General features: G+C 41.7%; 1 protein-coding gene across 4 annotated transcripts in view; it reads left to right on the forward strand.

The window, feature by feature from the left end:
- The window catches only part of shf (Src homology 2 domain containing F), a 104,930-nt gene extending 90,021 nt beyond the window's left edge, over positions 1-14,909 (forward strand). For all 4 annotated transcript variants that reach the window (XM_074666595.1, XM_074666594.1, XM_074666596.1 and 1 more), the window contains 3 exons: positions 4,740-4,908; positions 5,098-5,217; positions 11,619-14,909. In XM_074666595.1, coding sequence (XP_074522696.1) covers positions 4,740-4,908; positions 5,098-5,217; positions 11,619-11,805 — 476 coding nt within the window. In that variant the 3' untranslated portion in view covers positions 11,806-14,909. The remainder of the gene's footprint in view (positions 1-4,739; positions 4,909-5,097; positions 5,218-11,618) is intronic.
- The last annotated feature ends 704 nt before the right edge of the window (positions 14,910-15,613 follow it).

Genomic DNA, 15,613 nt, shown 5'->3' on the forward strand with positions numbered 1-15,613 from the left:
TGGGAAGGCTTAGAGTGAGACCATGTAAGAGGACACCGCTGTGTGCTGTAGGCGAGGACAGGGTGAGGGGGTTGATTTATGTCCATAAATCCATGGGAAAGATTCTGGTTCCCTCTGTGCTGCGAGCGAGTTTAAGATTGGCGTCCAGCTGTAAAGTGATCCCCTCTCAGTCTGAGCCAGTGTGGCCCCATTCTGCATCTTCGGGGTCAAAGGTCACTATGGCAGACATGGGGGACGATGGCCTCAGTGACCCTGGTGAATACAGTTACAATGCACTCTGTTGACCCCAGCACACAGGCAGGCTCTCAATCACACACCAGGACACAAGTCATCCGTTACACCCAGGATTGCTTCCATCCTGCTGTGAGCGGAGGGTTTGTGTGTTTGTTAAGATGACTGTGGCCGTCTTTATGTAGATTAAGAAAAAAAAACAATGTGCCTACAGATCAGGGAAATCAGACTTGTGCGTCAGACCTCATTATCAAAATTTGAATGCAGCTTGACAGCATAGATATTACATCTACATATAAATGGAAGCACTTTTGTCTCAGTATAATGAAGAGCTTTTCCCCTCTTGTTTTTTTGTGACATGAATTAATTATCCAGACTTTCAGGCAGTTTTCTTACCTTCTTTCTCCTTTAATCCAAGAAGCCCTAAAACAAAAGAAAAGAAAACAAAAAAATAATTAAAGGGTAGCGGGGTTAAATTTGAAATACATTCCCCAGCTGATAGTTTGGAGGGTCACTCTTTGTCCTAAAACCCAATTAGATTTTTGGAGTTTATTTAAAGAAAGCATATTCATAAATGGCAACATCCTGTTACTATGTCGCTAAAACCTACGTGACCAATTATTATTTGACTTGCCAATGCACATAATTAATATCAGCAAAAAAAGTGAATCATTTCTTACACTACCATTTCCTGGAGTATTATATCACGCTCAACACCATTTTCAGTCTGCAGAGCATTCTAATGAGCTGCAGACCTGTTAATCATTTCTCATGTCCTGGCTGGTAAACTTAATTTTCACCTCGCAGCGTCAGGAATGATAGCACACTTCACCCCTCAGACTAGTCATCCTTTCTGATACGAGCACCATTAGTAAATGAGAATTAATTAGCCGGATTAATTAGAGGCATTTGCTAAAGAGTGTGTGCAGAGAAGGAAGAGAAGTTCAGAGCCTTATGTGATGCAATTCTTTATTACAAAGTTTTTAGTCTTCCTTCTCACTGTAAGTGTTGAGTACTGTGGCTGTAAACCCTTGGGGGGTTTGTGATTACTTTTTAATAGTGTTTTCTGCATTCTCTCTGGTCTTAGATGATAGCAATAAGCTTCTTTCTTTTAAGTACATTCTCTTTTTTTACATTATTCTATTCTTTGTTTAATTTGAGCTTTTATGTTGTGAATCGGTCACAATGTAATAATTTAAGCTCAATTTTAACACCGGTGTTTATGTGTTCAGCCTCCCTCTTCCACTCTCAACCTTTCTCAACATCCTCTTTTTATTTCCTGCCTTCCAAAGCTTTCTAAAGGAAGCTATGTATCTTGAAGGGGGCAGGTCTTTTAGCAATCAGTCACCATCTGACTGACAGTTCAATCTGATACACAGATTCCATTTGCTGAGCTTTACAGGCAACAATACTGATAACACACACAGATGCCCCTGTGCATTTACTTACGTGTGTGTCAGAGTGTGTACTCACCCTCTTGTCTCTCTTAACCTGCCTCTCAAGGCTTTTGTTTTCCACTGAGCCAATCCTCTCACCAATCTCCTGTCAACCATGTTTCAGAGTGTGCTCCAGAGAATGAAAGCGGGAATGAGTTTGGCTCTCCTCTCCATTGATATTCAACCTTTAAAAACAATTCCATTGTAGTCCATTCTAGCGATGTTGAGCGGGCTGGCATCAAAGCAAACTGCACGGCAAATAAAATGATAGCCTTAGTTTAGTTTGGAGGTAATACTTGTCTTGCAGAAGCGTGCACTCTGCCTGTGAAAAAAGACTGGGCTCTGACAGGAAAGGTTGATGGGGTGAGCTCCTCTGAGAATAGCCGCTCAAGCCTTTCAGGGTGGTGGAGGGAAAAATGGGTTTAATCAAGGTCAAATAAAAGCACTGATGGTGTTGAATCCGGGGGAGAGGAGAAATTAGTGTGGGCACAGGAAAAATGGACAGAATGTGGAGAGCTGAGGTCAGGCCAATGGGCAGGACAGCTTTAGATACACTGAGAGGTGGACTGGCTGAAAAACACAGATAGCAACATTCATCCTACTGCCACACCAGCAGACACCAGCTTTGATTACAAGTGGGTCAATAAAAGGTCAGAGTATGTTTGTTCATTTTAGATTGATATGTAAACAGGTCAAATTTGATTATCTTGCTGCATCAGTACTTGAAACCCCAATGTCAGGACTGTAAAAACCCACCTGAGATATCAGACCAAAGCTGCCACTCCCCTGTCACTAGTTTATTTCTCTACAGACATTCCTCCATGGTCCATTTTCCCTGTCTTCCCTGTCCCTGACAAACAATATCTTTGAAAAATAAAGACAGAGATAGAAGAGGAGTGTGTTAGCTGGAAAGATCAAAAGAAAAGGTCAGGCAGAGACCAAGAGGAAGGGCGAGATGTATGCAAACAGGAAGAGAGAAATCGAAAGTGAAGGAGGGAAGGGAAGGGAGAGCAATTGGCTGCGTCTTCATGTTGTGATCTGTCAGCATTGACAGGGATGAGTGGAGCAAACATGCATCTCCCTTGTCCCCTTGGTCAGTTTCCATGGAAACGCTATTTCTCACCCATACCCATATACTGTATGTTCATCCAAGTTGCAGTGTATTCCCAGCAGTCAGCATGTGGTTCAAATGGACTGATTGAAAAAGTGGGACTAAAAATGAGTCTTGTGTGGACTCGGATGCAGCATGGGGGCATCATTTGACTGCAGGTAGTCCAAGCATCCAACCTTGAGAAAGAGAGGCTACAGATCCTGTCTTAACAGAATCTGAGGTTAGAGCCCCAATTTACCCGGTTGTCGCACAAGAGCACAACCCGACAGCTGTACGACGACTGGGCCGAAGCCTTTTAACAAACAGCAGTGGAGAGGGAAAGGATAACAACCGTATTTGTCATTTGAAACAATCATTTCCATGACTTTGTGTTTAGGGGAACACATCACTGAGCTCAAGGCCAGTGAGTTCAGCCTTTAGATGAGTGAAAGTGAAGGGGAGCCCCTGGTGGTCAGATGTGAAACTGCAAAAGCCATGTTCACACACATGTTCCCTCTGGTTCACTTAGAGCCTGGACTTCTGTTAAATACTTTTTTCAGGAGAGGGTTACAGGGTATGCTTAAATTATTTGCAGTTCATTAATAACATCACATCTCAAACAAATATGGAAAAAAACATTGTTTAATTTACAGTATCCAAGGACAGATTTTTCTGTCATGTAGCCCACTTAGAGGTGTGCTCACGCTCAGTGAAATTTGTTGACATGGTGTTGTCTCATGTAGCCTAAATTGATTGATTGATGCTATCAGCCTCTCCACTCAGTCTGCTGCAGGAGCGCTTGTCGAGCTCACAGAGTGTAAAGTGTAATATCATCCTCTTACTGGAATTCACCGTCTAGACAGATGTAGACTCATCCCCACCAACATGTTCACAGTGCCTGTCTGTCTGCTCACTGTCTGCCATGTTTCTGAGATCTGCTAAGACACAGGCCTCGCGGTGTGTGTAATCCTCATAAAACATTAACTCGTTCCATGGAGGGCTCAGCTTTGATTTGTTCTCAAACCTTTAAGCAGCCAGCAATCTCTGGTGAAAGCCTGTCATGAAGGTGTTGCTGTTACTGCTCGAGGAGCGTGACAGTGGCTCTAAATAGGTCTTTCCAAAGCCAAGGGTGCTTTGACAGCCATTACAGTGATGGATGATGGAAGAAAAATGTCTAAGACTCGCACGTACGTGCACACATCAGCACATGACCACAGTGCTACTCCAGCCTTCACCTCTGAACGTTTCTCTCTATCGGCCTTCAATACGTCTCTGACAGGAGTGAGAATTCACTTCTATTAGCCCTCATCCCCCTGCACACATTACAGTTTCTGATGTTAGCTTTTGTAAACACATGCAGATGTTTGTCTGTGTGCTGATTGGCTGTGAATTTGCCCAGTGACCTTCCCAAGTCACGTCGTGGTCACCTCCAGCCCTTTTCACACACCGCTGAGCACGTCCCCTGTGAGGCTGCCAGACGAGCTTGTCCTGTCCACTGTTCACCGTGAGAGTTTTGAAAAGCCACTTTAATATTTAACTTGTTGTACTTGTGTGTGGGATTTGTGTGGGCAGATGTTCAAATGATGACTGTTGGAGGAAGTTTGAGTGTGTTTTGTATGTGTGTGTTCTCACCGTGTGATGTGTACACAGGTGACAGGATTGATTTATGCTGCCTCCTCTGTGTACATGTCCTTCAATTGGATGAGTTACAGTGACACTGTGTGTTTAATGTCTTTGTTTTTGTGGGTGACTGAGTGTAAAAGCACAGTTTTGAATTTCTGTTCTCACCTCTTAGTGCTGATAGTAACAGAAATTTATACCTCACCTTTTTAAAATTTCTACTCCCTGTTAAGCACACAAGCTTTTCCAAGTGACCTTTACTTACAGAGATGAATATACTGTGAAGTTTTTTTCTGTCTACCCTCTATCTATTTATTATACTCTTCCAAATTAAAAGCTGAAGTATTTTTCTTCTATTATAGTCCAGTTTGATGGTGTGGAGAAGTCTCGAATGTCGCCTACCAAGGAGGGGAAAACGCGCCCGTTGCAGCGACACTCCAGTGGCTGTCTAGTCAACACCAAACTGTCCTCACTGGACCACTCCTCCCTCGGGGAGCGTATTGACCCAACTATGCCTCTGGAGAGTCAGTTGTGAGTTGGATCTTTGTGTTCCTTTCTTCTGACTGCATTTTTATATCCAATAAATCACGTCATACTCTTGTCTGCTTTGTACTCAGACGTGGGTTTGGTCCTGGCGGGATTTACAATCTTTTGTTCTATTATCTTACTCTCACTTTGTTCCTCGTTTCCCCTGTCCCCATTTGCTATTGTTCCTGGTAGCTGGTACCATGGAGCGATAAGTCGAACAGATGCTGAATCTCTGCTCAGGCTGTGTAAGGAGGCCAGCTACCTGGTGAGAAACAGCGAGACAAGCAAGAACGACTACTCCCTCTCCCTCAAGTAAGGACAACACTTCTTATCAACTTAAAAAGCTACAATCAGCATCGTCAGACACTAAAGCAAACATAACAGCTGTGGCTATCATATTTCAAAATGCTAACAGGCTAACATGCTGAACAAGCATACCTATTACATCTGCACACACTGAACATTAAAAGTCAAGTGTTACTGCTGCACAGACTTGCTACACAATGTGGTTAAATCTTACATCTATCTCAAAAAGTTCCTTGTTCCCCTCTGCCCAGATAATCTGCTGACTCTGCCTTTCATTATGGTAATAATTTTCACCTCTCAGACCTCTATCTTCCACCTACATCCTTTCCCGTCCCTGTTCCTCCACCTCTCTCTGCCGACCCTCTGACACTGTCAGCTCCTCGATTTTCTGATGAGCCCACATTTCAGTTAATTCTGCTCTTCATAAACGACCCCTGACCTCCAGCCGTGTCCAGCAGAGGGTTCAAAGAAGGGGCTCTGATTTTTTTTTTTTTTTTTTGGTACGCATGTAGTTCAGTCACATCCTATTCTTTCATGAGAACATGTAAGTTTGATAGGTTTAGTTTAATGTTTTTCACCCTCACTTGTAAGGAGTTGTTGCCATAGCAATCACAAGAATGTCACTGGCCAATGAAAACCTGTCACAGTCACATCGGTTAATGTGCTCAAGCCATTAGCTTTAAAATGCAAGTATGCTTTGTGACAAATTGTCTTTTCATATTTCTATTATAGGCTGTTAGTCATTTTATGGCAGACTCAACTGAATGACATTTACAGAAATCTCCTTAACTCCCTGACAACCTTCAGATGAGATGAAACTTTAATACGCTAAGAGACATTGATTAGCCTTTGTTATCACACAGAGCTCATCTCGCTGGAGGCTTATATAGCTTGGCAGAGAAACATAATGCTTTCCACTGCTTCAATTCCCTTCATGCTACTGTATCTGACTGGCTGTCTAACTTCCTGAATCAGTGACTGATCAGCAGCTTACACTCATGAGACTGCTCCTCTTTTTGTCTTTCTGAGTCACACAAAGCTTGACTTACTGTCTGCTGCACTGCTCTCCAGCTACTTGTTGGGGTGCAAGAAGTCAGTGTATTCATTGGTGTAGCGTAAGACACTATCTTGTAGGTTAGGGCTGTAGATTTTCTAATTTTAAGCTTTTATATTCCAGTTATAGTCCGTTATTAGATACAGATATGCAGAGACACTTCTGGCTAGAATCACAGGTCAAGATTGGAAGCAAAAATAAATAGGAGAAAGGTTTCATGTTGATAAAATGTCATAGTTTGGTTGTGGTAACCTGTAAATAACTGGGTGTGTGTGAAAAAGGAGTTAGAACTCAAAAAAGAGACACAGGTACAACTGAAAACAGAAACCTCTGCGGGGTTTCCAGAGTTGGATGATCACTTTAAAACAGACACCTCTGAAAAACAGTTCTAATTACAGAAATGTGTTAGTTATAGTCAGACTGAGGCACACTGAGTGACTGCAGAGAATGAATTTGATAAATGCACCTCTGATAAGCAACAAATCAAATTTGGAGCATGAAGCTATAATTATACTTTATTAGAAGCCAGAGATAATTAATACACTTATCTTTTTAAATTGCTAAAAGGAAAAATGTCTGAAGCTTTGGGTGTAACTACCCAAATGAAATCACAAATTGTTAGATTTTTAATGATCAAAGTTTCATTTAATGTATAGAGCACACATTATTTAACTTGTTCTGTGTAAGGTAAAAAATAAGTTTACAACTGTCAAAGTTAAGTAATGGGTGCACTTACTTTCATTTACAGCAGTTCACGTCCCAAAGCCATCCAGCTGACCCTCAATAATGATCTGCACTCTACGAACAGATGGTCGGAGATTTAAGTCAGAGTTTTCTTAACGTGCTGCTCAGTTTTTCAGGTGCAGTAAAGCTTCACAGGCAGTGCCAGAATTATGCTCAAGTTATTCACAACATGTAAAGAAGTCTACTCAGCCACCCCTCTCTTTGACCTAAAGGTTAAAACACATCATTGGACATTCTTTATGGTACTCTGAATAGCTGTTTGTTGTATTGTGGAGAGTAAATAAGAGAACACTTCTCTTCTCCGACAATTTGAGGCCACAGGGGCCAGCTTTAAGCTTTTTGGGGGCTCCAAGCATGGGATACAGGGCAGCTCTGGTGGCCCTTAGCACACTGCAAAAAACTGAAATCTTTTGAAGTGTTTTTGCCTCACTTTAAGTAAAAATTGTCTTATTATTCTTGATATGAGCCACATTCAACTGGTCCGTCCAGAAAAATGTCTTGTTTCAAGCTATTTAAAGACAAAAACGATGTCTGAAGTGCTTGTAACAAGTAAAACTAATCTGCCAATGGAACAGGAAAGAAATCCTCGAAAATTTGCTAAAACTAGAATAATGTCTCAATACAAGTAACTTTTCTCTTGTTCCATTGGCAGATTTTTTTTACTCGTTACAAGCAATTCTGACCTAATTTTTGCCTTTGAATAACTTGAAACAAGACATTTTTCTGGACTGGTCAGGTGAATGTGGCTCATATCAAGAATAAATAGACGTTTTCTACTGAAAATAAGACAAAAATGCTTGGTAAGATTTTGATTTTTTCCAGTGCAGAGACTTGTTCTTCTCTTGCTTAGAGCAACAGTTGATACAGTATGAGAACAAAGTTTGTAGTGAAGTTTTTTTTTTTTTTCTGGTGGAAATTGAAGTCCACTACAGAGGGGATTAGAGCTTCTCTGTGGAAGCTGCAGATGGCAGCCTCAGAGGATATAATCACATCGGATTTCAAAAACTATTTTGAAATAGTCACTTGTCTTCTTCTCTTTTTCTTGGAGTGATAGAGAATACTTTATCATAATTGGTTTGCAAACTTTGAGCTGCACTTGACAGCAAAATAGCTGGATGGCAAACCACCTGTAGATGGAGTAGGTATCGAGATTGAGTTGGCAAAAAGAGTCACACTGAGCATGTTTTTTAGGACCCTGTCTTTTAGTGTTCGTAGACGGGCATGTGCAAATTTGTATGACTCAGTTTTCAAGAGTCCCTGAACATCACATCTTTCTCTTCCACTGTCCATCAATTCAAGGCTAGCGCACAGTAAGCTGCCAGAATCAGGAGAATGACAAGTGCCTCCGCTCTGCAGGCAGGGTTAACTCTGAGTTCACCCCTCTCACATGAGCCTGTCTCTCCAGCTGTCCCTGAAAATGAGTGAAAACCCAAGGTGAAGATCCTCCATGTCTGAGGTTTCTGAAAAATGTATAAGGCCATGAGGTGGCACGTATGTGTATTGCATTATTGATAAAGACAGACGTTGCTGAGACCTCCAGCCTCCAGAGTCCTCTGGCTTGACAGAAAGCATTTTCTGTCGGTTTTTGCCCTTGTAACCCCTTTTTTTCTCCTGTTCACCTGCTCCTTCCCCTGCAGCCCTCCTTCTCTCTGAGTTCCCCACCAAGGGAGAAAACCCTTTTAGGCGTTTGAAACATATTAAACCCTTCTCAAGTCTCTCAGAGCATAGTGTCATCCTGTTTCTCACATCGCAAGAGAGCGCTGCACAGCATGTGTCCTCTGGCTGAGCACAGAGAAATTGTTGGTGGAAAAAAAGAATATCTTTCCAACAAAACCTATTTGATGCCTGAACACAGACAAAGGGGAACTAACAGACAATTGAGAGAAACCATAAAGCACCGGCAATTTCTCAGCTCTTCCAAAGGCTTGCGGTGCTTTTATGGTGTCTTTCTGATTATGTCTGGATAGAAAGGATCTAATTTCCTTTGTGTGAGACTGACGAGACGAATGTCTGTGCCCAACCAAAAGCAAATTTGAATCAGATTTTTTTTTTCCAGTAATCTAAGCCAAATAGTTCAGTGTTCAATTTTTATCAACCAAAATTGATTTAGATGGCAGGTGCAGTTTCTCAGACAACACCATACCTTTCGTTAGTATTTTCCAAATTTTACTACTCTGGAGTGAATTAGACTTTTAAAGTGGCATATGCATCAGCCCCAGTGGGACTTAACATTTGTGAAAAAAACTGTCTAAATTTTTATTACAGAATGGTAGGACTCATCCAGATTGTCTGAAATGATGAGTGTGCAGGGTATCTGATGTCCTGGTGCTTAAAAAGGTCATTGCTGCCACCCAGGGATCTTTTGTTTTCCTTATTTGGGTGCCTTGGATTCACAGTAGTGAGAGCATCATTCATGGAGCAATCCAATATGCTGAAAGTAGAGATAAGCTGTGATTGCCGTCATGCTGCTCCTGCTTTGAGGACTACAGGGTTCAAATCAAAGTCATAAACCTCAATAAACAGGACAGCAGACCTCCCTGGTGAGATTAATCCTGATTAGATTTCACAAATCCACAAACACAAGAATATGATAACACCACAAAAGTAGCCTCATATTCCTTTATTAACACACCAGTGCTGCTCTGCTGTCCTGCTTTCAGTTTCTGCAGGACTGTAACATGATACACATCCCTGAGCAGCGACCAGAGAACCAGCAGGGGATTTAAAAATGACGCTATTGATGTGTTTTCCTTTTTAAGTGTGGCTCTGTGTAACCCAACGCTCATCTCCCAGCGCTCCACATGAGGACTCATCTGATGCACTTTGCAGGGAGGATTTTTTTAATAGGAGCACTTCAGGCACCGCACACAAATTGGTGAAACTGCAGAGACCTGTGGCAAGGGAAATGTGCCCCTCTCCTGTCAAATCATGATGAAGCTGTTAATGACATGCTCAAATATCACGACGAGAGGTGCAGTAATGCAGAAGCCTGATAGCAGTATTTACTTTGGTTTAATGGCTCAGCAAGCCTGCAGCTTTTCCCCCCATAACAGTTATCTTATCTCTGAAATTATTTTAATACCTGACATAGTTTTAAAAAGCATGAATCTGATTTTCTGTTCCAACTACACAAACAAACTGTCTCTAAAAAAAAAAAAACATCTCTGAGTTGAAATTTCTCCATTATCAGTTGTGATGTTTTCTTACTCTGAATGGATGTCCTTAGATTGAACTCAGAGCACTGATTGCTTCCTCCACACTGTCCCTGCGCTGGTTTCTCTCTGAGCATTAGGCAGAGGACACAACCGCAGGATTTACACATGCAATTACGAGATAAGTAAAGAATAGATTTGCTTTACGTTAAAAGCGCCTCAAGCCAAGTTTCTGCTCCTGTTCATCGCAGATAATAGGCATATCCACCAATATGAGCACGGATTCAGAGTGAGATTATATTGCCTGACCTTAGGAGTATGGATTCAGTTAATTTTCCAGGCCTCTCTCCAAATATTTATGAGCTGATAAAATATAAATAACAACAACAAATATACATGAACAGCCTGTGTCAGCCTCATCAGCACTTCTATTTCCTGCTTATGTTTGAATGCTTCTGGAAGATTCTGTGCATACTTTAGAAAATAATTCACATGAGGTTGATGACATGCCACAATTCCCACTTGCAGAAAGTGAGAGCACTGCACTTGAGCCTACACTAATCATAGCTTTTTCTAGCTCTATCTGCTGATTACAAAAGCTATTATGCTAATATATTTCTGCAAAGACAAAAAAAAAATCAAATCAGTGCATTTACAGTTCCATAGATGGATATTTTTATCAGTCCCTTGCTTAAACTCACTTTTGCATCACTTAGCTCCAAATAGTAGAAGTTTTCTTTTTTAAAGCAGCAGATTACAGACAAGCTGTGAAATGTATTGACTGTAGGCTCCCAAGAACACACAGGAAGCTTTTAATTTGCTGTGCATTTATTGTTGTAGCTTAAGTGATTTATCCTGGAGGTTCATTAGCCTTATCCTTATGCTTTGCATGTAAACCCAGCACCTTAAGCAGACTACCTTTTAGTCTCATCCCCAGACAGCTCTAAAGTTAGCTGTGCTAATCCAGCTTTCAGGAGAATGTTGCGTGCTGTAGGAAGAAACTACTACTGGAGGTAAGAAGAGCGGCGTTGCCAGAGAAAAGTGATGGGTTGAGCTTTCTATATCTTGAAATAATTGCATAAGTCGTTTTTTCAAGTTTTCTTTTTAGAAAACAAAACAAACTGAGCTGCATCATGAGGAGTTGAGTAAGGTTTTTATTTATCAAAATGACGATGTGTTCAGGCTCTTTGCATACATTTCAGTACGCTGATGGCAAGAGAAAGCCAGAGAAGGAGAAGCTCCCTTAGGTACAGCTTGTGATCAGGGTGTAAGGCCTCAAGTTAAAGTCTCTCCTGTATGAAGTCAGGGGCCATCACACAATACACTACACCACACTATGCATCCCATATAAAAGAAGTATGCTTTAAAAGTCTTCTCCAGACCCTGTTTTTGTGTGTGCTGTTCTGTTTTGGAACTAACATCCTTTCTTCACCACTCTTTTGTCTCTTTGCCTCCAGGAGCAGCCAGGGCTTCATGCACATGAAGCTGTCACGGACGAAGGAGAACAAATACATCCTGGGACAGAACAGCTGCCCTTTCGACAGCGTGCCCGAGATCATTAACTTCTATTCCAGTCGCAAGCTGCCCATCAAGGGAGCCGAGCACATGTCCCTGCTCTACCCTGTAGCCATCAGGACACTATAGTGCTTTGGGTCACCTGCAGGCCACCCCTGCAGCACTCCCTGGGCCACCCTGTGGCATAACACTTCCTGTTCCTCTGGACACAGCCCAGTGGGCTCAGTGGAAAATTAACAGTTGTGTCCCAAAACTGCTGATCTTGACTCACCTCACTGGCTGACAGATTCCAGGCCTGTGCTGAAGGCCTACTGCAGACTTTACTATACATACAGACTCAGTGATGCAGAAGTCTTTATTATTCTATTATATTTTATTTATGACACACATCCACTTCATGACATCACAGACTGACTCTTTAATGAACATCATTTCATCTGGAGCTGACCTCCCTTAGCACTTCACACTCAGAGACAAAGAAAGGTACATTAGTGTTACATTTGACACAAGGGTGGAGCATGATCACAGAGTTATTGTACCTTTTCAGTGGCGAGCGCCTTGTGAGAATCGTATTTGAACAGGTTTGTCTGACTCATTTGGTTCGGCTCTGCTGATACTGTAATTGTTTTCTAGGGGACCTGAAGATTGTAAGTGCTGTGTAAGGGAAGTGACATTTATGAGGCATGTTGTGGGATATTGTCCACATGGGCCCCATCCGGCGGCCAGGATATTGAATAAACCGTCCCTGTATGAATGCTGTGTCCCCAGCTGCGTGGAAATAACAGGCCTGTGAGCCGCACACACTGATCTCTCTATCTTGTCATAGTGCATGCTGTCCGCTATCCATCACTGAGTGGGTGTATCATACCAATGACAGTGTAAGTACCATCGTGGTTAGACAGGCAGGAGAGCATGATGGATGGGTCAACCCATCTGACACAGAACAATTGGCAGAGGCTGGAGACCCAAGCCTGTCCAAATGGACCAAATTAGCCCCACTACCCCCTGCTTTGAATGGCTTTGCATCGGGAGAATGAAATATGCCTGCATTGTCTACCTCAGAAAATCAATTTCATTCGCCCATCTGCAGATCAATAGGTACAATGGGATTGCAGACATTGATCTGTCTTCTCCTCGACATTCCCAATTCCTGTACAAATACGTCATCGGTTTTAGGAAAATGTTTTTGAATACAGCTAATCCAAGTTTTTTTTATGAAAAAGGCAAGCAGATTTTTCAGATCAGCAATTGTATGTATAGCCACTAATATGATACTCTGTGATGTCAGTTACAAATGTTTGGTTTTTGCCTTATAATGCATGGGTCAAATCAGTCTGCAGCTGATTTCCAGTTCTGCTTTTATCGATTGTTCTGTGACTGTAATTTATTCTGGGGTAATTATTACTGATGCGTTACTCCTCGCCCTCATTGTTCCGTGCCGATGTGATCGTGTTTTTGGGACTACTCCGGCCTCTTAAAGTGTGGTGCTTTGCTTTTTTTTTTGTTGTTTCAAGTTCTGCTCCGTGCAACGTTTGGCTCAGTGGCCTGGTACTTGGGAAACCGGTCACGGTGTCTCCTGATCAACGGGATCGTCAAGCCTGGCGTAAGAGCTGATCACGTGTTCCCTCTGGACCAACTGCAACACATCCTGTTCAGATCCGATTAATACCTTACCTTTGCATTGAAACTTTTTTGCCATCTGCTCCTGACGACAAGATGTGCAAACATGTGAGAATGTGTGTGTATGTAGAGTGAGTTCATGTGTGTATGTATGCTGGTTAGAATGTGTGCACTTTTTTTTTTTTAACCTTGCTGGTACAACCTGGTGACAGCCCTTTGTCTGAACCTCATTGGTTGTCAGGAAGTTTTTTTCCCTCCCCTGAACAAGAAAGAAAAAACAGTCCTATGACTCTCAGTCATGTTTCTCTCTGAGGACTTAATTTAAGAACTAAACATTATGCTGTTTTGACTCCTTTAATGCAGTCAGTGTATCAGACCCAATCATAGTTTAGCCTCAAATGGCAAAGACACCGTCAACCATTTGTTAAGGAAGCCTTAGCAAGAAGAAGCTCACTCACGTCAGTGTAAGGAGAAACCCAAACTTTCAAGAAATATAGGAGTTGCAATTTCCTGCTGTAATTGATGTAAAAAAAAAAAAAAAAAAAAAAAAAAGAAAGAAAGAAAATCCTTGAAGTGGCACTTGGAATAAGGAAATTGACCACTTTTTCTCCAAAGTCAGCTACTTGCTTTGACTTGAATCTTCACTGTGTGCTATGCAACTGTCAACTGCAGTCATTCAGGAGGAAATGATTGGAGTGTGTTCCTCCACTAAATATCCATGATAAACAAGATGGTACAAAAACATCCACCACAAGGAGGAGATGTAGTCTAAAGAATTACCTGATGAGTAAAAATGTAAGACGTTGGATGTGTGTAGACGTTAACTTTGTCAGTGCAGTTGGTGAGCAGACACGCTGCTGTCATTAGATACTGTATGAAAGCCATGTGAGGGCTCTAATGAGACGAGCTCCGCAGCTTTACTGAGGAAGAGTATGTTGTCAAAGTGGACCTATGTATTTCCTTGAAAGAGGTTATCCTAAGAAGACATGCAAGTTAAATAAACTCTTTGTGTGATGTATGGAAAATGTTCCCTGTTCCAGAGATCGGATGTTAACAGTAGAGGCTCTGTATTTAGTAACTGCTGCTGATGAGTGTTTCTACTAAAGGAGAGTCTGCATTTGATGGCCGCACTGCCTAGAGAGAAGAAAGAGAGGCCTTAGCTTTAGAAAAGAGAGACAATAAAGGAGAGACAGAGGAGGGGAGGAGGAGGAGGGATTCACAGCAATCAGCAGACACACTCTTCTTGATCCTCTGCTTCTATTCTGAGAACCTGAATGAGCCCTTCTCCTCCCTCAGAAGTGTCTTAAAGCGTGTGTATGTTCGCATACACACTTACTGAGCATGCATGACACAGTGTATGTTTGAGTGGTTCTGGATGTGTGTTTGCGTGCGAAGATGTGTGAAACCATTAGCCATTGACTTGCCCCTTGCGTGTGTGTTTGTGTGTCTCTCACTGTGGGAAAGTGGTGTGAATGAGTTTTTCTTTTTGTACATTTTTGTGCCACGTATGTATGCACTACTATAACATATCTCTGTACAGTCCCTCATGGCCAAATGTATATACTGAATGTATTGTATGGGGACAAAGAGGCGTCAAGGTTCAAACAAATAAAGTTGGGTTTATGAGTTGAAGTGTGGTTTAATAAGTCTGACACACAACAAGACAAACACAATTATTTAGCAATGCTGCTTCCTGTGTCTTCACCATCGCTTGTTTCCATGGTGAAACCCATCGACAGATTGAAGAGGAACCATTGTTCCAGTCAAGGACAGAAAGCTGGAGCTGTTATGAAGCCAGTACTTCAGCACTCGTTGTGTATTGATCCACTTTAAAGCAGCGTCCTGTTCATCCTGATTGTGTTTGTTTTACTGTGTGTGTGTTTGTCTCAAGCTTTCTCATTTTTAAAAGAGAACGATGGGGTGCCCAGCTCCCAGAATTCACACTTCTGGCCCTTCCTGATGAAGATTTTAGTGGAGGACATTCTTGCCTGTCCTATCAAATAAGCCACGTGTAATTCAGATATCATTTGTGGCATTTAAAGAAGTCTTACAACAGGTTTAGAAAATGTAGAGGAGGAAATGTTGTAGCTGATTGAATGGAAACAGTTATTTTTGTCTCAATTTCAGTATTCTTCCAGAAACTATACTGTACAAAACTATGTAACAAAAATGTTACATAGTTATTTATAAATACCTCTGCGTTTCTTGACTCTAAATTCACATTTATTTATTTGTAAACTAACAATTTGCACATTTAGATGATCTGCAGAGCACTGATAAAAAAAAAAACTGTATATGTTATGCAAGCAATTATTTT

This window comes from Halichoeres trimaculatus, unplaced genomic scaffold (genome assembly GCF_033239565.1).
Source record: "Halichoeres trimaculatus isolate MK-OKI-2021-1 unplaced genomic scaffold, fHalTri1.1 fHalTri1_scaffold_3, whole genome shotgun sequence".
In the NCBI taxonomy this organism is placed as follows: Eukaryota; Metazoa; Chordata; class Actinopteri; order Labriformes; family Labridae; genus Halichoeres; species Halichoeres trimaculatus.